Here is a 24,292-nt window from a genome sequence, read left to right on the forward strand (position 1 = left end):
CTTCTCTCGGTTCGCCTGCAAGTGCGAGGCAGCTCATGCACGCGTTGTGTTCCCCCTGTCTCGAGAGGGTGTTGTACTGGGCCTCTAGTGGGCTTCTTTAGGCTACAATTCATTTCGTCGGCGAATTTCCTATAGGAATAAGTCCACTTTTACTCCTTTAAAAGTGGCCCGAATCTAATCCATGTCCCTAAACCGCAAAACCGGATATCTCGACCCCGAACTATTAAAACCGGTGCGATTTGACTCCCTTGGTGGTTTTGGAGGGCGGTTTCGCTGACGTGGCGCTGACGTGGCAATGTTGACCTAGTATGTGGGTTGACGTGGCGCTTAGGTGTCATTTGAATTAAAAACGCATACGTGGGACCCGTTTGTCATTCACACATATTAAAAATTGTGGGGCCCACTGATCTTCCTCCCCTCTTCCTCCCTTCCCTCTTTCTTTCTCTTTCTCTTCTCGCCCCTTCGGCCGGCCGCGGGGGTCACATGACAGGTTGTAGCGGCGGCGGGCGGGGGCAGAGCGGCGGCGGCGAGCTCACCTTCCATGACGACCGCGTCGACCTGCCTCGCCACGACGGCGCGCGCTGGTCACCGCCCAACGCCCCGGCGGTGTCCGTGGCGCGTACCATGCAGGCCAACGGCGTGTGGTTGTGGAGCTCAGGGGAGAGTCCTTCACCTACACTCGCCGCATTTCATGCCCTAGGAGGCTGCCGTCTCGGCCCCCCCATGGCCGGAACCCTCCACGACCCCAACTCCGGGTCAGGAGGCGAAAAGCGGCGCCCACTCCTACTACTACTCCCGTGGCCGCGCCGTTCGCCCAGTATATAGCCGACTCCTCCTCCACATTGCAATCCGCCGCCGCCGCTCTGGCCCCTACCCACCGCCGTTGTAGCCTATTCCCCCCGCGGCCGGCCGTAAGGGGAGAGAAGAGAAAGAGAAAGAAAGAGGGGAGGAAGAAGAGAAAGGGGATGACATGTGGGGCCCACATGTCAGTGGGCCCTACAATTTTCAATATGTATGAATGACAAACTGGTCCCACGTATACGTTTTTAATTCAAATGCCACTTAAGTGCCACGTCAACCCACATACTAGGTCAACATTGCCACGTCAGCGCCACGTCAGCGAAACCACCCTCCAAAACTACCAAGGGAGTCAAATTGCACCGGTTTCAATAGTTCAGGTGTCGAGATATCCGGTTTTACGGTTTAGGGTCATGAATTAAATTCGGGTCACTTTTAAGGGAGTCAAAGTGGACTTATTCCTTTGCTATATATATGCCGTTTTGTTTTTTTTCCTTAAAAATCATACGTTTTATTTTGACATATGATTTTCACTGGATTTCAATTTTTTACCGATCAAGCTGTCAAGTTAGACCTAATTTCATCCTTTACTCATTTACTCCCTCTGTTTCATAAAAAATCAATGTAGTACATATCTAGTATTAGGTTGGTTTTTTATGGAACGAAATGAGTACATTGATATAGTCCAGCTACACGCATGTATGGGTTGGTTTGATTATTCAAAAAAGTAACGATTGAATGAAATTACACTACAATTTAAATGTAGTTATAATGTAATTAAATTATCTTTATATTTGTAATTGCATTTGTGTGATTTTGAGTGATATATAACTAGTCTCTTTCGTTAGAGCCGACATGCCTAGGTGTGTATTCGGTTAGACTGATAAATTCAGTCTAGGTATTCGTTCTTTAGTAGATTTCTGTCAATGGAAATTAAAGCATGATCAGCTCTGAACAATAGAATTAAAGACCGAGCAATTCAGTCTTGGTCATGACCAGATTGGACAATAGACCCTATGAGTGAGAATTGAGGAGCATAGGCATTTTGCAAAAATCTAGCTATAAACAAACATCAGATCAGCTGGGTGGGTGCAGGATTCACAATTCCGATGAAAACCAATCGAATTTCACGAAATTTCGAGGTTTCGACGAGGCTTTTTCCTATTTTTCTAGTCACCAATTGAAATTTCGGTTATTTCGCTCGGAATTTCACCAAAGCCGACTGGTTTTCACGAGCTAATCAGTAAACTCAGAGAATTTGTATTCAAATTTTGGTTTATGAAATTTATTTGGAATCTACCGACTTTTCACCGGATTTTGCGAAAAATCGTCATTCTGTGAGAGCCCGAAACGGAAGGTTATCTCGGAATCGTAAACCCCATGTGGGTGGGGCCGTGAGGAGAGGAATACAGAGAGAGTTGGCTGTATTCTTAACTTGAGATTCCCAACCTTACCCCCTCGTTTACTATATATATTGTTGGGCTGGTGGTGGGCCTACTATCAAATTTCTATTTGTTAAAGTATTTCAGTTAACCATGAAAGTGGCCGAATGGACCGAATAAAAATTGCTTAGATCCAGTGATTGAATTAGGTTTTATTTGAAATACAAAATGGGTCTAAAGTTTGTAAGTTAAATTATAAGGGGTTTAAAATGTTATAATTTCTTTGAAATATAAACAAAATGATCAATCCAAATATTAAAAATTATTCACGGTCACAGACCCACGATTATTTGAAGTTAAGTAACAAGTTCTAAAAAATTTTTAGATCTGAAAAAGTATGCTAAACAGGATAAAGTCAGCGGCGGAGCTAGCGTGGGGGCGGGGGCTCGAGCCCCGCTACCCCACTGGACTCCATGGAAATATGAGGGAGGAGGGGGGGGGGGGGGGGAGGGAAGAGGGAGAGGAAGAAGAAAATGGGGGAGAGAGGGGACTGGAGGAGGAAGAAGAAGGTTGAGCCCCCCTCTCCTCCAAACCTAGCTCCGCCTCTGGATAAAGTGACCAAATTTCTCGGTCCGAGTCTTTTCCGTTTACGAGTTATGTTCCAGTATGTTTTGCACAGTACACGCCTACCGATCGACGTGAGTTGTGTGCCCGTGTCTCCGGTCCCTTGTGCTGTTCGTTCGACCGAACGAAGTACGCGAGCTAGCTACTAGTATGCCGTTGTGCCCCGCCGGCATGCCGCCCTCTCGTGCACTGCGAAAAGCATCTACTACGGAGTACATGGTACGCAAGCCACACACGCATGGGCCGTGATGCGCGCGGGCAGAAGCGCGCGCGGTTGCTAAATTTCATGTACGTACTCCCCGGTGGTCCAGTGGGAATTCTGGTCGATCGCGATCGGGTCATGCCTGGACGCGCGACGGCTCGTGTCGTACTGATCATAGCGTATGTCTATTGTCCAGATTCATATCATAGTTTAAAATTGCTATATTTTGAGATGAAGGTAGTACGTTATAGCGCTTGCGGGCGGCTTGCCGGTGCCTAGAACGGAAGAAACCAACAACGGGCAACGTGCAACGAGCGGTAGTGCGAGAATCGCGTCTGTGTCTCTCAGGTTTTCCGAGTAACGACGCGATTCTCGCATGCTAGCCACAGGGCCACATCACACCATGATCGACCATGTACGTTTCGATCGAGCAGTCAAAGCCGGATCGTCGGAGGCTCGGAGCTAGCTAGCCATGTCACCTACTACCTAGCTAGCTCTCGATGCCTATATGTACGTTTCCTCCACGCAGCAAGGGGTGAGGTCCCGGCCGTTCTGAATGTGCCTGATATATTCTTCCATCTGCGCCGTAACTGCTTACTGCAATGCCATCAAACAGCTCTGCCCACGTAGGCTCACATGTACTCGTGCAGGTATGCATAAACACACATTGGTAAGCACGTACTTGTACAAGCTAGCTAGTAGCCTGGGACGAATCTAACATGAAGACGGTGATGACTTTAAGCCTCCACTATTAACGCGAGGGCCATAGGAGTCGCCACGAAACCCCTACTAAACTTTTTTACAGAAAAGCTAGGAGAGTTGCAGTTTTATCTAGTCTGCTTAGTCCTCCTCTCTTCCCTTATACGTCACTGGGAGTAACTAACTACGTTAGCTCCACCGTAGCTAGCTAGCTAGCGCAATGTACAGCGGCAATTATATACACTGTGCATCCCATCGATCGATCGGTCGACAAAACGTGCAGCGCGTTTCCTGTCGTCCGTCCGCCCGCGCGCGCTTTCTGAGCTGAGCCGAGCAGCAGCTAGCTAGCCATCGATCCCATTGAATTCCCGCTAATGATGGCCGCGCCATGCATCTCGCGTCTCGTCTCGTGATGCGGGGCGTGGTTGCGCCGCGCGCGCGCGGATCCGTCAGATCGATCGCTATTGCCGATGCCCGCCGCCTGGCACGCTGTCGCGAACCCTAGACGGCTACCGCACACGTACTCCGTACGTAGTACGCCCAACGATCGATATATAGCAGCCATGAGCGCATAGCCATCAGCCAAAGCCCACAAGGCAAACACCACACGCGCGACGTCAGAGAGAGCTATAGCGCTTGCGCGCGCGACGGCGGCGGCGACAAGCGAAACGGCGTGGAGAGTGGGAGATCGATCGATCGAGCGAGTGGTAAAATGGGAATTAGCGGCGAGAGGAAGGGAGCCGCGAGGCAGTACAACAGGTCCAAGGTGCCGAGGCTGAGATGGACCGCGGAGCTCCACCGCAGCTTCGTGCGAGCCATCGACTGCCTTGGCGGCCAACAAAGTAATGCCTCGATCGATCGTCGATCAGATCAGTCACTTCAATTGATTCCTTTCTCCTGCTTTCTTGCTGATCTCTGCTTCGATCTCTCTCTGGAACGGGTGTTGTTTATCCATTTGTTTGTTCACCCTCACTTACGCGTGCGTACATTCATGCGATCTCTGTCTTCCAATGGCCTCATGTTCTCAATGGTGTTGTTTAACTGCAGAAGCAACTCCTAAGCTCATTCTTCAGCTCATGGATGTCAGAGGGCTTACCATATCTCACGTTAAAAGTCACCTACAGGTCAGCTTCAATTCTCCCGTTCTTCAGGCGTTATTTTGCTATACTAGTCATCGACCATGGAATTATAAGAAAGTACACCAGAATTTACTGTTTGTTTAATTTCGACAGATGTACAGAGGCACACGGCATGGCATTGGACAAAACGGTGAGGCTTTGTTAACTTAGTTCTTCTCTTTATTGGGAATTGGGATTGGATTATGCTTTACAGGAGCTGATTATAGTGTAATAATTCGACAATGTTATACGTGCCTAATTATTGTATACTAATTACATTACTCTATCTGAAACAAGAGATCTAAACTTCCTGAAACTTCCCAGTTCTGGTTGGTGTAAATTAGGACCTCACTTTGTGGTTGTGGACTTGTGGGGGCTGTAATTCTTCAGCACACATGTGAATTGCTAATGGAAAGCTAAACCGACTTTATTCTTATTCTTTTCTCATGTTACCATCAGATATGCAGCCACAGCTACATCTGAAGCAGCATTCATTCGGCAGTGATGAGCAGAGCCCCAAGGAATTCATGTGCCCACCCATAAAAAGGTTTTGCTGCCGCTAGCTTTTTCTAGCTAGCTCCCAATAGTGCTAAGTTAAAAAGATCATCTTTAGTGGCCTAATCTCTTTAAGGCACAAGCACCTTTTCCATACTCATTCTCTCGCTCTTCTCTTTGGATGAACAGGGCCAAGGTAGGGACAGAAGCTTCAGGCAAATACAGATGCATGGAAGGGAGCAGTGACATGAGGAGTAGTGCTCCTCCTGCAGGCACCCGGTACTTCATCGATGATTGTATGCGACTGCAAGAAGTGTCCATGGATAGGAGGAGATCAGATCAACACGATGCTGCAGCTGCCGCTCGTGCTCGTGCTCCTGCTGCTGCTGCTTCAAGCCTTCATCAGGCACTGGGATTTTGGGTGCAGGGAAGAAGAGAGGAGCCCTTTATGGTACACCAGGTAAAAAGAAAAGCTAAAAGAAACCTTAGCTAGGGCAAGAACAAAAGGCTTATCAAAAGAAGATACATCTAGCTCTCTTGTCTTAACTGCTTTGCCGCCACTGATCTTTCTCTTCACATGTCTCTCACTATCTCTAGTCTTTTCTTCCTAGCTTTATGCATATTGCTGCATGGTTGGCGTAATATTTTTTTCGTATAATTCTCCCAGATGCTAGCTAGATTTGCTGATACCTACCTCCTTTCCCTCATCGTGCATACTATAACATGTTCACTTATATGGAACTGGACTAGAGTGTCCAAAGATATACTAGGACACTTTACCTATTAGGACTTGGGAGTCATATCTCTGATTGGCATCGAAATGGGCATGTTCATGCACATCCCAGCAAAGGTCAACAAACTCCAGACGTGTCCTTCAAAAAAGAGAGAGAGAAGAAAAGAACAGGATTAATAGAATTTATACATTGTATAGAAATACTAGGACAGTGTGGTACATACACTGTCACAGTTGTACTAGGCACCAGTATATATAGGACACTGCCACAAATGGCCCTTGAGAGCCCTGTTTTCTGATAGGAACACGACGGTGGTGTAACTTTGCCTCAGAGCATTCCCTTCAGCTCATCGACAATGATAAGCCAAAAGAAGTGGCTTTTTGCAGAACTCGGTTGCTATCCTTGCAGTTGCACGCAGCAGTTTCATGATGGACGATGATGGCGCGGTGCGGACGGAAAGAACAAGATCATGAAAGCTCTCTGGTGCCCCTGCTCCGGCTGCAAATTAGTAGCAAAAGTTGACTAGTGTCAAATATTTTGCTTTGGAAGCACATTAGCTCGATCTGTAGCTCCTTCTGTGTGTTACAGTTTCACTGCACTCGTATATATGGGCTATCAACCTGCATATCAGGGAAATAAATTTGACAGTTGCAGCAGGACAAAACAAAGCCTGTCTTGCTTGAAATGCAGTTAAACATTTAGAACAGTTTGATATATCTTCCTAACCTTTGCTGTGTCGTTGGATTTTGCAGATTAGTAAACCCAAAGCACATCAACTGAACCATATGGTCAGGAACATGAAGATATCTTGCAAGGAGAACCACGAAAGTAGATTCTTCATGGTGAGAAGTGCAACTAGAGATGAACAAGTCAAGAAACGCGCACCGCCGCTGTCGCTAGCCGTCGACCAGAAAGCTGCGAACGCTATCTCCTCCTGGCCCAGCGAGGCCAGCTGCGTTATCTCGCCGTCGCCGAGGAACTTCAGTACTGACTGCTCTGGGCCTCCAGGGTGCAGCTTTGTTGGCCGGAGAGTTAACCTGGAACTTTCCCTGTCAATATGTGGATCATAATTTAGATCATTAATATTAATAATTATGGTAGTTTTTGTTGATCAGTCCCTCGTCATGATGCTATTACTAATTTCTGCTGATCTCGTTTCTCGTGAAACACCCTCGAAGCTGTGATTGCTGATCGTATGGATCAAGGTATTAGAGCAAGTTCAAACTTATAAGCTAGCTACTCGACACACGATTTACATATGAGTATATTACTTCCTCAGTTTCACAATATAATTCATTCTAGCATTTCCCATATTCATATTAATGTTAATAAATCTAGATAAATATATATGTCTAGATTCATCAACATCAATATGAATGTGAAAAATACTAGAATGATTTACATTGTGAAACGGAGGGAGTACACGCTACACGGTTCCTAAACATGAACTCGCTCCGTCCCATTTTAAGAGCGGACTTGAGTTTTCGTGTCCAACTTTAATTGTTCATCTTATTTGAATTTTTTTTATGATTAGTAATTTTATTGTTATTAGATTGTAAAATATGAATAGTACTTTATGCGTGACTTATATTTGACTTTGGCAAGGCCTCTGGTAGAAGTGGCTAGAATTTCAAACGCAAAACAGTAGCATTTCAGACATGTACCCTTTTTTCCCCTCATTTGAGCTTTGTGTGCTAGTTTGGCCGCGTTTAGTTCCTCCTCCAATTTTTTCTTGACGTATACGGACGCACATTTGAAGTATTAAACGTAGACTAACAACAAAACAAATTACAGATTCTGCCTGTAAACTACGAGACGAATTTATTAAGCCTAATTAATCCATCATTAGCAAATGTTTACTGTAGCACCATATTATCAAATCATTGCGTAATTAGGCACAAAAGATTCGTCTCGCAATTTGCATGCAAGTTGTGTAATTGTTTTTTTTTCATCCACATTTAATGCTCCACGCATGTGTCCAGACATTTGTTGTGATGGAATTTTTAAAAGTTTGAAGGGAACTAAACACAACCTTTGTCCATTATCTTTTTCAAAAAAAAAAAATTCCCTTTTTTCAATTCACCTCCCTAGTTAGACACATCAAGGAATGCAAACTTTGGGCCCTCATGAATTCAAATTTTTCACAAGATCTTTGCAACATACCACAAATACAGTTTAATTCATACATGAACTATGAAAGGTCTGCACATTTTAACTAGATATAGTGGAAATGAAATGAGGGCGGCCTATAAGAAAAATCACCCATTACCAGTTTGCCACCGACTTTGACAGCTCCTGCATCTGCAGGAATGTGCTGAACAAAGAAGATTCCTCCTGTCCTGAAATTGTTATTCCTTGTCTAAAGGCATTCAGCATATATAAAAGAATCAGGTGATAATTTTGAGGTTCGCAAGTGTTTATATAAATGGAATTTCAGAGTAGCATACTAGCATCAGTAGTGATAGCTCACATGTTGCACAGTATATTATGTGTCAGGAGATCAAACAGTAGTAGCTTAATTCAGGCTTGTATTTATAAGCAATATGTACTCATGGGTATACTGTAGTAGAGCTACCATGTGCTTTTCTTTCTTCTCCCTCGCTCTGCTGGAAGGAACACAAACAGAATGATTAAAACATAGTCAGCTCATGTGCGTGCGTGTGTTGTCTGTTTCGAGTTGTTGTTTCTCAAAAGCCTAAGAGAAGCAAACATGTCACGTAGACCACTGATTTGCTGGTTAAAAGATTGACAAATACAACACTATTCTGGTCGCCAAAAGTAAAGAAAACATCTAAAAAGGTGGTTAGGAATATATACTCGTCAGTTTCTGTGCTTACCTTTGATACTGCGAATGGTATCATCTTTTGTCAAAATCAAACCATTTACCACTTACCCAAAAGTTTCAGACTGACAGCATCTCATCTCAAGTACACATTATTACCATGATGAGCACCACAGTAGATTGCAGGGAAAAAGTACGGTGGACGAAACAAAAGCCATCTCAGTAGCTGCTTCTTCAGCAACATGCATGCTTTTGTCTGAACTGGCCATAATAGATAAAGTTCAGAAAACAGTAGAACACCATAATAGCCAGCGACCTCATGGTTTTGACATCGCAACACGCAAAAATAACGACAAGAAGTACCCTCCAAGAGCTGCATGAACGAACTCTGCAGGGCTGCAACTTATACACTGACCTACCCAAAACCAGCCAAACAGCAGTTGGTGGGGACTACAGATGATATGATGCGTAGAACAGCACGCAACCATGGAAGGGTTTGATGTTTGTTAAACCATCTCGACCATAGAAGATTCAAGCTGCCGCAGAGTTGTAAACTTGAAATGAGCAGACTGATCAAATTGTATCATCTGTATTATGCCCATCACGGTGCCATCTGATTGATATCAACCAAGGAGGCATCACTTCTTCTTTGCCGCTTTTGCATCAGGCACCAAAGCCTTGACACAGAGACGAGGCTTAGTCGAGATGAGTTCAGACGGGAGAACGGACACCCCAGCCACTGAAGATCCCAGGGATACCCCAGAAATAGGGAGCATCTCCACTAGTACTGCCACCTGGACATTAGAATATATCATTTATTGTGCAAAACAGTATGCAAGATTTATGCACAACAGTGCAAAGCAATTTCCAAAAGGCCATAGATCTAAAACTTAAGTTTTTCTCTGTATTTAAAGTAAAAGAACAGAGAATATAATTGCGTATTCAAACATGATAGTGCAGAAGTTATCTAAAAGTGTAAGTTGTCCTCTACGCTTCAAAGTAAAAGAGCAGATAAGAATACATAGAATTCAACTTTACATAGTTATTATGACTCTGGATAAATGGTTCCAACTTTTTATCTCACTAGTAAATTAGTTTGTTTCATTTTACTCTCATCACTCCTCGTTTATATTATTGAAAAGTGAATTATAACATTTGGAACCCATGGTAGAAGCCAAAAAACACGTAAAGTTGTGAACTATCAGAAAACCTAGTTGGCCGTTGGGTTTCAAAGTTCAAACAAAAAGACGTGGTGAAAGTAGAGGTATACTTAGCGGACCAAAAAGATTATTATTGAACAATCTTGATGATGACAACTTTGATGAAAAATATTGACTTACTGACATCTGCTGCATCCAAAAGTAAACGTGCTGAAATTGCAGGATGTCAGATAATCACGTGTCAATACTGTCCAAAGACTCAAAAACTTATCTCAGTTGTCATCATGATCGAGTGGAAAATAACACGCTAACTTCACTAGTCAGCATTGATAACTTTGTTGTTTTTCCAATTTGGTGTCTTTAGATTATGGTTCTTTGAATCCTCCATGTTAGCTGGCAAGTAACTCTGCTAAAGTATTGAGAGGTTCATTCAAGGAACCGATTTTACCTCAGGAGATCTGAGATCCACAATTGAGTTCTCAGCAACTGATTTGACGGCACCAGCAACGACCTTGAAGCATTGGTCCCTGTCCATTAAAGTTTGTTGTTTTGAACCTTCATTGCCATTCTTCTGCCCTTTCATCTCTGTTTCATCAATGCCTCTTCTATTATACCCAACTGCGAACTTTACCATAGGTTAACATTATATGAAATATTAACAGTTGATATGTTTCCACGAGATAATGCTGCCAATGCTAAAGCCCATGCCATTTTCAAGATAGATACAATTATAAACCGTTCAAAGCATGAAGCTATTTCAATGGGTAATGATTAGGATAGCAGAAATGCGTAATTTTGTTACTTGTGCATAGCATTACAGTACCATTTTAGAGAACTAAACCAAATACAAGAAATATTTTTAACTCAACACATGCAATGGCAAGAGAACTGGATATGAGATCTGCAATGGCAAATATATATCACAAAAGAACTGGACAAGAGAAATCCAGCTATAGAACTGGATTGATTGGATTCCATCAACGGTTTAATCCAATCAGTAAATGTAAGCAGTGCAATATGCTGTGTACCTTGATAGGCTCATCTTGGTCTTCCTTACTCTTTACAAAGTCAAGAAATAACTTTGACACAGTAGTATGTAGTTCTGCTTCTGACAGAACACATGTTTCCTGAATAGGAAATATGCGATGACACCATCTGCCCATTGAAGGTTGAATAGTTTCAAATCAGAAATTTTCCAGTGCAACTAGAGTCAATCATGGCATACGGAATTGGTTGGCAGAAAGACGCACTGCTGCCATATTTCTTGAACAAATGAATGGTAATAGGTTGCATAAATCAAATCGCTATGATGCAAATCTAGAATAGAAAAGGACAAAATGATAATAATATTATCTTCTTCTGCTTTCTAGTGATCTGGTCTACACTGCACATCATTCACACATTCAGCATATTAGCAGAAAGAAGCAAGCAAGCGTAACATATTGCGCAGTCACTAAACGGTACCGAAATTAACAAGTTTTGAAGTTGAAAACTGAATCAAGGTTGACAAACTTAACTATACTCTTTTAAAAGGGAGTAGTGGTGGTGGTGAGTGGTGAATCTGCTAGTAAAAGAAATTATGCTAGACAAAGCGTGCTCTAGAAATAGTATGTTGTAATATGTGGGATCGCTTATTACTTTTCGGCACTTCCATATGACAGCTGAAGCCTGTAGTTAATAAATCAACTTTGTTAACAGCATTTTGAGAGAATGAGTGTCTAATGAAGTTAAGAACTTACTGTGGAGATTTAAGCTTGCCAGAATGCAGTGAATGAAACATTTGTGTAAGCATTTGAACAACACAAAGGCCTCCGCTAGGAAACGAAAAGAAAAGCAAGCCACTTCTTGACAGTTTAACCAGTGAGAGATTTGAAGTGTCGTCAACATTTTTACTTGTTTTGGAGTGAGGTGAAACTGAGTCTTTTTCTACACTGCCTGTTACAGAACCAGAAAAGACACAGCGTTAGAAAAAAGACAGGTAACCAAACCATCCAAAATCACACCCTTTAGATTGAATGAATGAATGTGGCTAATAAGTTATGAAATACAATTGATGCTAACCAGTTGTTTCTGAAGCATCACCCTTCTCATATGTTACTGCATCTCCTGAATTTTCAATATCTGGTGTCTCGGAACATATTTTCCTTTTCTTTGCTGAAACTTCCGTATCACTTGGTTCTGACTTTTCAGAACTATAGCTGTTTGCATGACCAATGGACTGGCGAAAAACAGTAGCACACCCAGTATATTTCAGAATAGAGTGTAAGGAAGATGAAGTGGAAAATGGTTGCCCAAAGTATGAATAAACTACCACAATCAAAGGTAAATACTACAACTTAAAGTTGCTCTATACTTGCAAGATATTCAGATGGTAGCAAATGTGCTGTAACATTAAGTTTTATGTGCTAGAATTATCCATTGCAGAAGAACAACCAAAGAATAAGGAGCAAGACCTACATTTTCAAGAATGGAAATGGCTTCCTTTGTTGCGCTTTTCTCACGTTCTGTAAGAAGATGATGATCACATCAAATTTTTGCAGTATTGAATAGAAATTAAGTGTATATGTAGAATTTAGCTATATTTAAGATTTGTTTTAATAAATATCTTTGTAAGATCTGTCACAGGGTAGCAGCTGGATTCTAAAATAACCCAATAGTAGGAATAAGATCAAAACAGGGATAAAATGTAGGATAACCCAGATCACTCAAGACCAGCAGAACTTTCCAGAATAACCGCAACCTAAGTGGTTTGGCTGATGCTTCAGCACATTACATACCTAAGAACACTCCTGGCTACACAAGCGGTTACAGATTTATTCAATCCTTGACTCAGTGAGCATGTTACAATTTCCAGAATGCACATACAGCAGACCAAACATCATTACTTATTTTTTTAAGACAATACACCTTTGGTCTCTCAACTCTTTCCATGGTTTAAGTTTTCACCCCCAACTCCAAATCGTTTGAAATATGTCGATAAACTTTTGAAAGCATGTAGATATCCCTTGCAAAAAAAAAAGCATCAGTTTTGCCATATGTCTAGTTAGTGTGTATTTGGCCTACTTGTCAGCCCCCTCTCAGCTTCATCTTCTAGCTGGACTACATGAGGACTGAGGACACTGGCAAGTATAGCGAAGTTTTTTCTTCTCACCATATTTTTTTCCTTTTCTCCTATACTGCATTATGACAAATAAAAAGTACAATAGTTGCAGGTGATCCACCACAAATTTATAAACTATGCCAACATTAAACAGTTGTAAATTTGATTTACTTTTCAGCACATACAACTACAGTTCATCAACTACTAACTGACAAGTCAACAGAAGAAGTGTCTGGCAGGGTCGAGTATACAACCATTGGGTAAGCTAACCGATATCCATACAACAATGTACTAAAAACTCATACACCAAAGTCGAAGGGTAACAAAAAGGTAGTTAGTCCTGCGCCTCCAATATCCACATCTAATGATCTAAATGCTACTAGTACCTTTTAGCGTCACAGGGGTCACTCGAATGAATCCACTAACAAATCCACCACCTGAAGTATCTAGTCTTCCCCTACGTATCCATATCCAACAAAATAGTTTTTGCTAAAATAGCACGAGTAAGTCTAAACATGGATGAGGGGCACGCACTGATGGGGCAGGTGATGAGGAAGCCGGAGTGGGAGCGGAGGAGGAGGGAGCCCGACGCGCGGTAGTCGTAGCGCGGGAGGTTTATCACCGCCGCGTGCTGCTCCCATGGCTGCAGCGGTCGGTCGCTGGCTGCGGCGGCGGGGGCGGGGGCGGCGGCTGGTGGCTCAGTTGGAGGCTCGCGGGCCGGCGGTGGGGTTTCGATTTCGGGCTTCGGCTCCGGTTCCTCCGCCGCCGCCGCCATGGAGAAGCGCCGAGGATTTCTCTCTCTCTCTTCGGTCGCACTTTGGGCGGCGCCGAGGTCCGAGGAGGGTTTGGGGTTTGCAGACGTATTCTGTTAACCTGTTAACTCGATCCGAAGGCGTATTTCTGTTGGTTCCCGTGAACTCGAACAGAAAGCGTATTCTATTCCTTTGCGTAAACTCTCCTCACGCGCATTGCTTATAGGATCAAAACAATCGATTAGAGTTACACATGGAAAAGTCTAGGACCGGAATCTGATATAGTCACGGAGCTTTTCTTACTAAGTTGATTTCAGCAGCTGCCAAGTACTCCATATGTCTAAATTCATTAATATCTATATGTATGTGGGCAATACTAAAAAGTCTTACATTGTAAAACGGAGAAGTACCTGAGATGATGCTAGTAGATTTGCGATGGCCGGTCTATTCATCTTGTTTATGAAAAGATACATCTGGGTCCAGGTATGAAAAAACGTACGTATAATTGGAAGACTATAGACACCAACCTTACAATCATGATTATTGAATTATTGGTATATCCATGTCCTGTCCTGAAAGAGGCTATTTTTGAACAATTTCCGTGTTTGTGCAGATACGATATGCACACTGTTGTGTGTTTAGGGTGCTACTTACCTTTATTTCAGTGAAGCATACACAACAACCACACGATCTGACTCATGTTTTTGAAACCTTACAAATATATAAAGAGATTGATGTTGTTTATCGTTGGGTCGATGAAGATGCCGACTGATGTATATTAAGGAGAAGGGAGAAAACTTTATGAACATACCCCCTCAAGAGGGAGCGCAAATATAGTGCGTCGGTACATCGCCTTTACAACATTAAGAAATTACAATAGGTTGAAATCTCTCTTAAACTGGTGTTGTGGCAATACTCAACGAACTAAAGAGCCTTTGATTTTCAAGTTTCCCACTCATCACACATGATTGCACACAACTAAGGGACCGACGAGGCTGTTCCATCGAATACCCACATGTTGCGCTCTTTCTAGATCTACCAAGTTGCGAGGATGACTTCGGCGTCGAACATCCCACGGTCGACCTTGGAAACGGAGTGCTAGGCAGTAAGCCACCAACTGGGAAAGTCCGAAGACGATGGAGAACAGGAGAGACTCAAACGAGTCCGAATCTGTACCCAAACCTGTTGCAAGAAGGGGCAAACCTGGAAGATGTGTTGGGAATCTGTACCCAAACCTGTTGCGAGAAGGGTTGAGAAGGAGCAACCCTGGAAGATGTGTTAGCAGGACTGGCCATCATTGGAGCATAAGTGACAAATTGGCGCGATCCTCCAAACTCGCCGCTACAGGTTGTCAGTTGTTGAACAAGCATTGCGGACGGCAAGAAACATGAATAACTTGTATCTTGCCGGCGCGCAGGATTTCCAAATGATCTTGCCAAGAGGGCTTGTTTAACATATCGCTAAAATTTAGCGTTAACAGGTTTCACAAGGTGCAAACGTATAGTGAAATCAAACTTCACGAATAACAACACAAATATGAAAAATATATGAACTATGAATCCGGCATTGGCCATGGACGATTAAGCTCGAGATTAAGATCACTTTCCTATAGATACTAGGAATAAAAACTTTTCCTGAGATCACATTGAGTAGTAATTCAACCTGATAAACAAATTGCACTCAGCTTCGTGGGAGAGGCAGGAACTCCACATTGAGTAGTAGTTCAACCTGGCAAATAAATTGCACTCGGCTTCGTGGGAAGGATATGCATCCGATACCGAGATCTAACGATTAGTTGAAGAATCGGCGTGTCTGCCAAGATTGAAGTGCGTGATGTATATGAACCGACCCATATCAAGATCTAACGATTGGTCGGTTAGGGATGGAGTTACCGTCACCACTATGTTTTATTTTTTAAAGTGTATATAGTATTAGTATAAATATGATTCTCAACGAAAAGATTAGCATTTTTTTGTCCATTAATTTGCAGGACACCAAATATGAACAGTTACAAACTATTAATTGAGATCAGAGTTGCTAGCTAGATACTACGAATAAAAACTTCTCCAGGCGCACACCATGTTGAGAAGTAATTCAGCCTGAAATTTTACTCAGCGTAAATAATCCAATCTGGCGGATAGCTTCGGCGCGAATCTCTGAAGCATCGGCTTACCCGCGACAGCTGCGCCGGACAGGACTCCGCCGAGGATGCCGGCGACGATCATCGACCTTGGGCCGGACGCGATGCGGTAGAGCGCCCCGGCGCTGGCCCCTGCGGCGACGGTGTTGACCCAGTCGTCGGCGCCGTCGCGCTGGTCGCGGACGAAGCTCTCGGTCCCGGCGAAGAGCATCGCGACGATGCCGAACCGGTTGCCGAAGGCGCGGCCGACGGAGCCGCTCTGGTTGAGGGCGCGGTTGATGCGCAGCTTGGCGGACTCCCCCCGCTCGGCCTCGGCGGCGGCGAGGCGGAGGCCCACGAGCGCGCCGGACGTGGCGCCGGCGAGGTAGCTGACGCCGGTGTAGAACGTGAGGTTCTCGCCCCAGGTGCGGGTCTGCCGGAACTTGTCCTCCTCGAAGAGGCACTCCGGCGAGGTGGGCAGGTTGTAGAGCGCGCGGTACGAGGTGGGGAAGGCGAGGCCCTCGGGGCGATCCGGCGAGTAGAAGCGGCGCCCTTCCGTGGGCTCCTGCTGGGCGTCAACGGCGGGGGACATGGCTGGCTGATCTAGGGTTGCCGTGGGCTGCTGCTGCCGCTGCGTGCCTTCTGGGTTTCTGGACGATCGGTTTTGGTTGCCGCCGCCGTGTGCCGGGGGTTTAAGAGAGGGGTGTGGTCTCCGATCTGCAGTCTGCGCCTTCGCCGTGTCGCCGAAGAAAAGGGGGAGGGCGGAGCCGTGCGAGATGCGGACTCGAAACCCAGTAGGAAAAGGAACCACAACGCGACGCCACGGTTCCGACTTCCGATTGAGAAAAGAGGGTGTGGGCCGGTGAGGTGGGCCGTGGGTGTCGGCCTTCAAGTAAGTGGGCTGCCAGCGCGGCCTCCCTCCGCCTCCTCTCGGCCTCCACACAACTGTGCACGCAAGGGGCTAGGCGGAATAAGTCCAGTATGACTCCCTCAAAATATAAGTCCAGTTTATTTGAATTCCTTAATCGCAAAGATATTTGAAACTGGCTCCATCGTGGCCTCCCTCCGCCTCCTCTCGGCCTCCACACAACTGTGCACGCAAGGGGCTAGGCGGAATAAGTCCAGTAGGACTCCCTCAAAATATAAAGTCCAGTTTATTTGAATTCCTTAATCGCAAAGATATTTGAAACTGGCTCCGTCGTGGAATAAGAGAAACATAGTATTTGCAAACGAAAAACAGTTTGTGAATAAAATTTTTATACACGTGTTTTTAGCGATCTAAAGTAAAGACTGAAAAATAAACTTCGATGAAAAAAAACCCAAAAATCAACTCTAAATTGAGAGTTGAAAATTTAAATTTTGGCCGATAAGCATAAGCAAAAGAAAAAGATGAGGCTGTGGTGTAATTTGACTTCATAGATTATTTTAAGGGTGGTTTTCGCTGAGGTGGCAGGTTAACTTGTCTGCTTTCGGCCAGCTATTGGGCCCGCCACCGCGTCCCCTTTCTCAAATGGGCTCGACTTTATAACAGGCCGGGCCGTGCAAGCGCCACGTAGCTGCACAAACAAGGCCGTATCGCGTCGTATCAAGCTCGATCTAGAGTTGCAAGACCCCCAAACCCCCGTGACCTCTCCGCCGCAGCCGCAACAGCAATGGAGGCGCAGGCGGACGCCGGCGGCGACGACCTCGCCGCCATGCGGGAGCAGTGCCGGAGCCTGGAGGAGGCCATCGGCTTCCGCCGGGAGACGCAGATGGGCCTCGTCGCCTCGCTCCAGCGCCTCGTCCCCGACCTCGTCCCCTCCCTCGACCGCTCGCTCCGCATCATCGCCGCCTTCAACGACCGCCCCTTCGTCCCCACCCCGAACCCCGACGGCGGCCACGGTAAGAGCCCCGCCGCCCTCAAGCCCCACCACCGCCGCGCCCTCCCCGACCCGGCGCGCTCCACCCGCCGCAAGACCTCGCCCGGATCCTCCCCTGCCTCCGTCGCCGCTGCCCCCGGCGGCCTCGACGCCGTGCGCACCATGGTCGCCGTGTGCCTCCTGGAGCTCGTCCCCTTCGCCGAGATCGACGCCGCCGCGCTCGCCCGCCGCCTGCAGGCGGAGAGCTCATCCGCCAGCGAGGCCGAGCGGACTGCTCTCGCTGACCTAGCCGCCGAACTCGGCGGCTCGGCGGCCTCCGCTGTAGTCCTCGCCCTCCGCCGCATAGCCGAGGACACCGGCGGTGTGCAGATCGAGGAGGCCATGATTGGGGGCAAGTCGATGACGATGGTCTGGGCCATCGACCGGAACAAGCTCCTCAAGGAGCTGCCAGAATCCGCTACTTTGCCGCTACTCCAACCTCCTCCAGCTCCCCAGATGCCCCCCTCTGAGACCGATGCCGGCAGCGCAATGATACCAAGAACACCGCAGCAGCAGCAGCCGCAGCCGGATATGTGGCCGCATTCGATGCCTCCGATATTCCCACGGCCAAGGGGCATGACGATGCAGGGGATGCAGAGGGTGCCCGGCGTGCCACCAGGGTTGATGCCGCTGCAGCGGCCATTCATGGGACCAGCTGGAGTTATCACAATGGGTGGGGGTGTGGGGCCTAGCCCTAACCAGCAGAAGCAGAAGAGCGAGGAGGACGAACTTAAGGATCTTGAGTTGCTGCTGAACAAAAAGACATATAGAGAGAAGCAGAACACCAAGACCGGGGAGGAACTTTTAGATCTCATTCACCGGCCCACGGCGAAGGAGACGGCTGTGGCAGCGAAGGTCTGTTTTCCCTTCACCTATGCTAGTGGTTTTGTTGTTTGCACTGTGTAGTTAGTGATGCTTTGGGTTGCTGATTTGTTATTGATGTAGTCTCACACTGTTAGTCCTGTAGTAGTAAATGAGCTGGCAGTGGCGGACCTAGGATTTGAACCCAGGGTAGGCCTAGCAAAAAAAAAAAATCTGAATGCAATACAATATGATTCGATATAAAATGTGGTAAACGATACGGTATATAACTCTAAATGGTTCAATACAAGTAGAAAATAACAAATAAGTTTGAATCTTACCTAAATGGTCCAAAGTTGGCATGGACCTTTTAGAATGTACCCTCTTCTAGCCGCATCTTGATCGTTGGCATCAAAACTTGAAATAGAAGCCCTTAAGCCTGGATCATGTTCAATATCATCAACATCATAAAGCAGCGGCGGTTCTTCTTCAGTTTCAATTGACCCCTGTTGAGTTATGTATCTTAGTGAATATGTATATGTTTAGGGACTAAATGTAAAGACCATTGCATACAAGGAGATGGGGGACACCAGGTCCAAATCATCCAAAATTTACAGCATGGTATCAGAGCAGGACGATCCTGCTTGATTTTCTTGCAATCCCTAGCAACACGAGTTCATGTGGAATGCTGGTTTGCAGACTGCAGTGAATCATGGTCCAGAGGTAGTCCTGAAGAGATGAGGTTGATCCATGTTTTTTTTTGGTGATTAGTTGCATCTGGTTTGCTGCCTGCTGTCTGTAAGAGTACGGTATGTTTTTTGCCAAGGAAATCCATCCAAGCCTTGCCTTGTGATTTCACTCCTGGACTTGCATTTTCTTCGTTGCTGTCTCAGCCTCTCAGGTGGCGTTGCTGCTGTTTTCTTTGCCGTGTGTGCTGTAGAGAGTTGCAGCAGACCTGTGTAGTTGTGTGACCTTGTATAAGTTCAGTCTTGATAAATCTATATAGAAGTTTGTGTTTTGATTGGGTTCCAACCTGCTCACTAAGAAATGAGTGAGCCAACCACAGCAGGGGCGGCTGGGCGCTGGCGGCGTCGGGCAGGACGCCGGGACCGTGGGAGCCGGGAGCTCGGGAGGCCGCTGGGCAACGGCCGGACGTGAGACGGAGAGGGCGCGGCCAGCCGGCCAGGGGCAGAGTCGCGGAGATGGCGCCGCCGTGGGGGCGCCGGCGCGGCGCGCGAAGGCAGCGGCGTTGCCGCCACGGATGGGCGTGCGCCTGGCGCGAGCCGGGAGGCCGCCGACCGACGGACGCGGCGGGAGGAGCGGCGGCGCGAGTAGCGGCCTCACCGGACGGCGGGAGCGCCGGAGTTGCGCCGGCCTCGCGGCTCGAGGGAGCGCTGTCGCCGTTGGTCGGTCGGGAGGGGAGAGTGCACAGGAGAGAACAGAGAAGAGACTTAGGGTTTTTTTTGTTTGTTGGGCCAGGCTTTTTTCATGGGCCAAGAAAAAATAAATACCTGATCTTCTCTAGGCCAAATTCTAGGGTAGTCCTGGGCCTACCTGGACTACCCTCTGGGCCCGCCCCTGTGAGCTGGTCTACTTATGCATTGCTGTTGTTAAAACTATCATAGGACGCATAACAGCTAGTTGTCGGAGGCACACTGCTATAATGGACGGTTTATCATAAATTGCTTAGATTCTGCACTGAATTAGTGCGACTGTCAAAGTAAAACTGTTAAATGTTGTTTGACCCATCTGCATTGCCTATATATTGTCAACCTCTCGACACTTATAACTTCCACTCTTCCAGTTCTTACACATTTAATTGTAATAATATGGTTGACATGAAAATCATTCATCTTGTTTTGTTAATATGGTTTTATGTTCATGCAGTTTAAAACAAAAGGTGGCTCCCAGCTGAAGGAATATTGTACCAACTTAACTAAAGAAGATTGCCGACGCCAAAGTGGATCTTTTGTTGCCTGTGATAAGGTCTGTGGTGATAGTGTCCTGCACCCCTTTTCACAATGTGTACTTCCGCACGTTACATTTTGTCTACTTTTAACAACAGTAGAGCAAAACCTGTTGTGTTTGATTCAGTCACTTAAAATGATGTGCCTATCCACAATCATGGCCTCTTTGACGATGAAATTATCCTGTTAACATATTAGGCCTTATTTCTGGTTACTTGAATTTATTCCAATCAAAATCTTCACATTTTTTTCCTTGAATACTTGAATAGCTTTTGTTATCTGGTCTTTTAGCTGTTCATGGTAACAACTAATCTGGAAGTAACTGTTTATATTTCATTCTGAGCAGGTCCACTTCCGCCGTATTATTGCTCCTCATACTGATACAAACCTAGGAGATTGTTCTTTTCTCGACACTTGCCGTCACACAAAGGTGACTATGGCATATACACCCTTGTATTTTCCTCTATTATGATGTGTGTTTTTGTATCTTACATATATCCTATAATCTGTAGACCTGCAAGTATGTCCACTACGAGCTTGACCAAACACCAGATATACCTCCAATGATGGCTGGTGCTCTTGCACCCCCAAGGCAAATAAGGCTCCAGAGAGCTGAATATTGTTCAGAAGTAGAGCTTGGAGAAGCTCAATGGATAAACTGTGACATCCGAAACTTCAGAATGGATATCTTAGGACAGTTTGGAGTAATTATGGCCGATCCCCCTTGGGATATTCATATGGAATTGCCATATGGCACAATGGCTGATGATGAAATGAGGACCCTTAATGTCCCTGCTTTACAAACTGATGGATTAATTTTCTTATGGGTCACTGGTCGTGCAATGGAACTTGGTCGGGAGTGGTAAGTTTCCAGAACTATATTTGATTAGTTGTCTTCAGCAGTACCAACAGGTTAATTAATAATTGCGTAGCATTTTAGCATTGTTCATATCCTAATGTCCCTTACTGAGTGCAGATCATTTAGGTATCCCACACTTCATACTCAAATAACTCGATAGGATATAGATGCTACTGTAATAACAAGTTATGTCATATTCATTCCTTTACTGAATTTTGTTTTTACTTAATGTCTACTGCCAAGTGTAAACTTTCCCTGAATGAACTTTCAGCCTGAACAATTTTCTTACTGACAACTATGTTGCTTGTTTTTACCATTCTTCAGTTTGGAGCTCTGGGGTTACAAACGTGTGGAGGAAATTATTTGGGTGAAGACCAATCAACTTCAACGTATTATTCGAACTGGACGCACTGGTCATTGGTTGAATCATAGTAAAGAGCATTGCCTTGTTGGAATAAAAGGAAACCCTTTAGTCAACAGGAACATTGACACTGATGTTATTGTTGCTGAAGTCCGTGAAACAAGCAGAAAACCTGATGAGGTACACTCGCTTCTTTGGTTCATGGTTCTATACTCGCCGCAAAAGCATTGTGTTTTTTCTTATAAAAAAATTCTAACTATAGTTTATAATGTTTTTCTTCCCTACTGTAATAATAAACATGCTCATTTCAAGGCTATACTCCTACATTCTTTAAATTTGTTTTGCTGTGCAGATGTACCCCATGCTAGAAAGAATAAGCCCAAGGACAAGGAAGCTGGAACTGTTTGCAAGAATGCATAATGCACATGCTGGGTATGCTCCTGCTGTGTATTCTTCTTCCCCTAGATTATTTTGTCCTCAAACTAGATGCTAACCATTTACGTACCATTTACCCTTTTTCTTTGTTTGCTCAGATGGCTTTCTCTGGGTAACCAGTTAAATGGAGTAAGGCTTGTTGATGAAGGGTTGAGAGCACGGTACAAGGCTGCCTATCCTGATTCAGAGGTGCAGCCACCATCACCGCCCAGAGCAAGCGCCCCTATAGATGGTGATCAAGGCACATCACAGAAACCTACTGTATCAGACGGCGAGAGGCCTGCCTGATGTGAAGCAGTCGGCACCTTACTTTGAAGGACTATGACATTGAGGAATCATCGTGCAAGAATACAAACACTTTGGACGACATAAGTATTTTATCACTCGTCAGCTTTAACTCCGGTTGTAAAATTAGTTAAGTCGGTTTACTTAGAAGTTACTCCAGTTGTAAAATTAGTAAGTCGATTGTTTTTGGTCGCTTGAGGAATGCAGGAGGAGGGAAGAATTGTTGGGTTTTGTAATGTTGGCAGACATCCATCTTGATAATGGAACGCGTGAGCCATTACTGATCTTGTTAACATGTCAGCACGGGCAAATCCTGAATGCAACATTTGTTCCCGTCCTGGAAAAACAGCATGTACGTTAACTCATGCTGGGATGGCTAATTAGCGCAAGTGCATCACCACACTTTTCTTTAGTATTTTCCGACGAAACTTTTTAACTCAAATACTACAACTTTTTAACTCCAGAGCAACATTACAGTACACAAGGTTTTTCTAAAAGGTTGACACAATTAGAGTACAAAACTTTAACGACAGTATCATGTTTGCTGCTAAGAATGGATTTCAGGTTGACATAATTAGAGCACAAAACTTTAACGAAAGTACTGCTTCATGTTTACCGCTAAGAATGTATTTCTTGCGTGATTCATGACCACTGACTATGTTAACATGACTAGAGAATAAGCTCAAGGCGCTGCTAGATTTGATGCTTGGTCGCTCAAGGCGCTGCCAAGCTGATGCTTGGTCAGGCCTCATCCTCATCCTCGGGGCCTTCCTTCAGCGCCTTGATGAATGCGTCCAGAGATTACTAACAAGAACAATAATATATTGTTTAGGGTGTTAATGAAGTATTTACCTAATGAATCAATTATATGTTGTTCTTGATGAAAAAAAAACTAGCCTCGATGAAAAGTTGCAAAGCTATCAGCGCTGAATTCATCAATGTTCATCTCATCAATGATAGGCATTTTATCAAGCGTTGACAAAATGACAGTCAAACCTTCTTTCTTGTAAGAAAGCACACATGTTAGAACACGGTTGGATCAAAGGTAACTCTCAATTCCTATATTTCTTCTTTCTTGTAAGAAAGTACACATCTTGGAACACGATTGGATCAAAGATAACTCTCAATTCCTATGTTTACTTAGCATCATGAAACACCGGTGGAAGACCGGTGACATATAGATCTTATAAGAACTCATCCCTTTCACCTTGCACGAAAGTGCACTTATAAACTTTCCATTTTAGACAACACCTTATTGAGAGCTGTCGTAACCTTTCTAATCACAACATACCCAAATCAAAACATGCACGGCAGAAGGCTTGAGAGCCTTTGTAATGTGCCATAAGGTACATGACTAAATGAATTAAAGTGGCAGGAATTAAATAAAATCTTATTTCAGCCCATTACTTTCGTAACTGGCCCGTCCTGTTTAGCGTGAGCGTGGCCTGTCTACCGGCAATAACCCGACGCAGGGCGAACTAAGCGTGGCCCAGTTGTATTCTGCGGCCCAAAGACCACGAGGCCCAACAACGGTGGTGGCCCTACGTGGGGCTGATATGGTCCGTCCGATTTGATGGACGGCTCGGATCAGTCCCGTGCCAATGAAGTCGCCGGTCGGAGGGGGGAGGGCTTCGAAAACCCTAACCCTAATCCCCCTTCTCCCCTACTCTCCTGATCCATGGTGATGCAAGAGAGTGGACAACGACGATGGTGGTGACGAC

At 45.2% G+C, this 24,292-nt stretch overlaps 4 protein-coding genes across 4 annotated transcripts; 2 read left to right on the plus strand and 2 right to left on the minus strand.

Annotated features, from left to right (window-relative positions):
- The first annotated feature begins 4,301 nt into the window (after window positions 1-4,301).
- Window positions 4,302-7,319, plus strand: LOC127761984 (myb family transcription factor MOF1-like). The gene is made up of 6 exons (XM_052286318.1): window positions 4,302-4,547; window positions 4,753-4,829; window positions 4,938-4,974; window positions 5,283-5,370; window positions 5,508-5,778; window positions 6,805-7,319. Exons 1-6 carry the CDS (start codon window positions 4,418-4,420, stop codon window positions 7,120-7,122), a joined length of 921 nt encoding a protein of 306 aa, XP_052142278.1. The 5' UTR covers window positions 4,302-4,417; the 3' UTR covers window positions 7,123-7,319.
- A 1,714-nt stretch (window positions 7,320-9,033) lies between these two features.
- Window positions 9,034-13,940, minus strand: LOC127764228 (uncharacterized). The gene is made up of 7 exons (XM_052289080.1): window positions 13,629-13,940; window positions 12,452-12,498; window positions 12,056-12,212; window positions 11,734-11,929; window positions 11,023-11,149; window positions 10,443-10,619; window positions 9,034-9,628 (listed from the first exon to the last, which is right to left on the minus strand). Exons 1-7 carry the CDS (start codon window positions 13,867-13,869, stop codon window positions 9,473-9,475), a joined length of 1,101 nt encoding a protein of 366 aa, XP_052145040.1. The 5' UTR covers window positions 13,870-13,940; the 3' UTR covers window positions 9,034-9,472.
- Window positions 13,941-15,884: 1,944 nt separating this feature from the next.
- On the minus strand, window positions 15,885-16,672 carry LOC127764550 (mitochondrial import inner membrane translocase subunit TIM23-1-like). Its single transcript, XM_052289443.1, has one exon. The coding sequence runs from the start codon at window positions 16,555-16,557 to the stop codon at window positions 15,958-15,960; it is 600 nt and encodes a 199-aa protein (XP_052145403.1). The 5' UTR covers window positions 16,558-16,672; the 3' UTR covers window positions 15,885-15,957.
- An 887-nt stretch (window positions 16,673-17,559) lies between these two features.
- On the plus strand, window positions 17,560-22,858 carry LOC127763604 (probable N6-adenosine-methyltransferase MT-A70-like). Its single transcript, XM_052288366.1, has 7 exons — window positions 17,560-18,718; window positions 20,552-20,650; window positions 20,978-21,061; window positions 21,144-21,493; window positions 21,815-22,031; window positions 22,204-22,283; window positions 22,385-22,858. Exons 1-7 carry the CDS (start codon window positions 17,618-17,620, stop codon window positions 22,572-22,574), a joined length of 2,121 nt encoding a protein of 706 aa, XP_052144326.1. The 5' UTR covers window positions 17,560-17,617; the 3' UTR covers window positions 22,575-22,858.
- The last annotated feature ends 1,434 nt before the right edge of the window (window positions 22,859-24,292 follow it).

This window comes from Oryza glaberrima, chromosome 2 (assembly GCF_000147395.1).
Source record: "Oryza glaberrima chromosome 2, OglaRS2, whole genome shotgun sequence".
Classification (NCBI taxonomy): domain Eukaryota; kingdom Viridiplantae; phylum Streptophyta; class Magnoliopsida; order Poales; family Poaceae; genus Oryza; species Oryza glaberrima.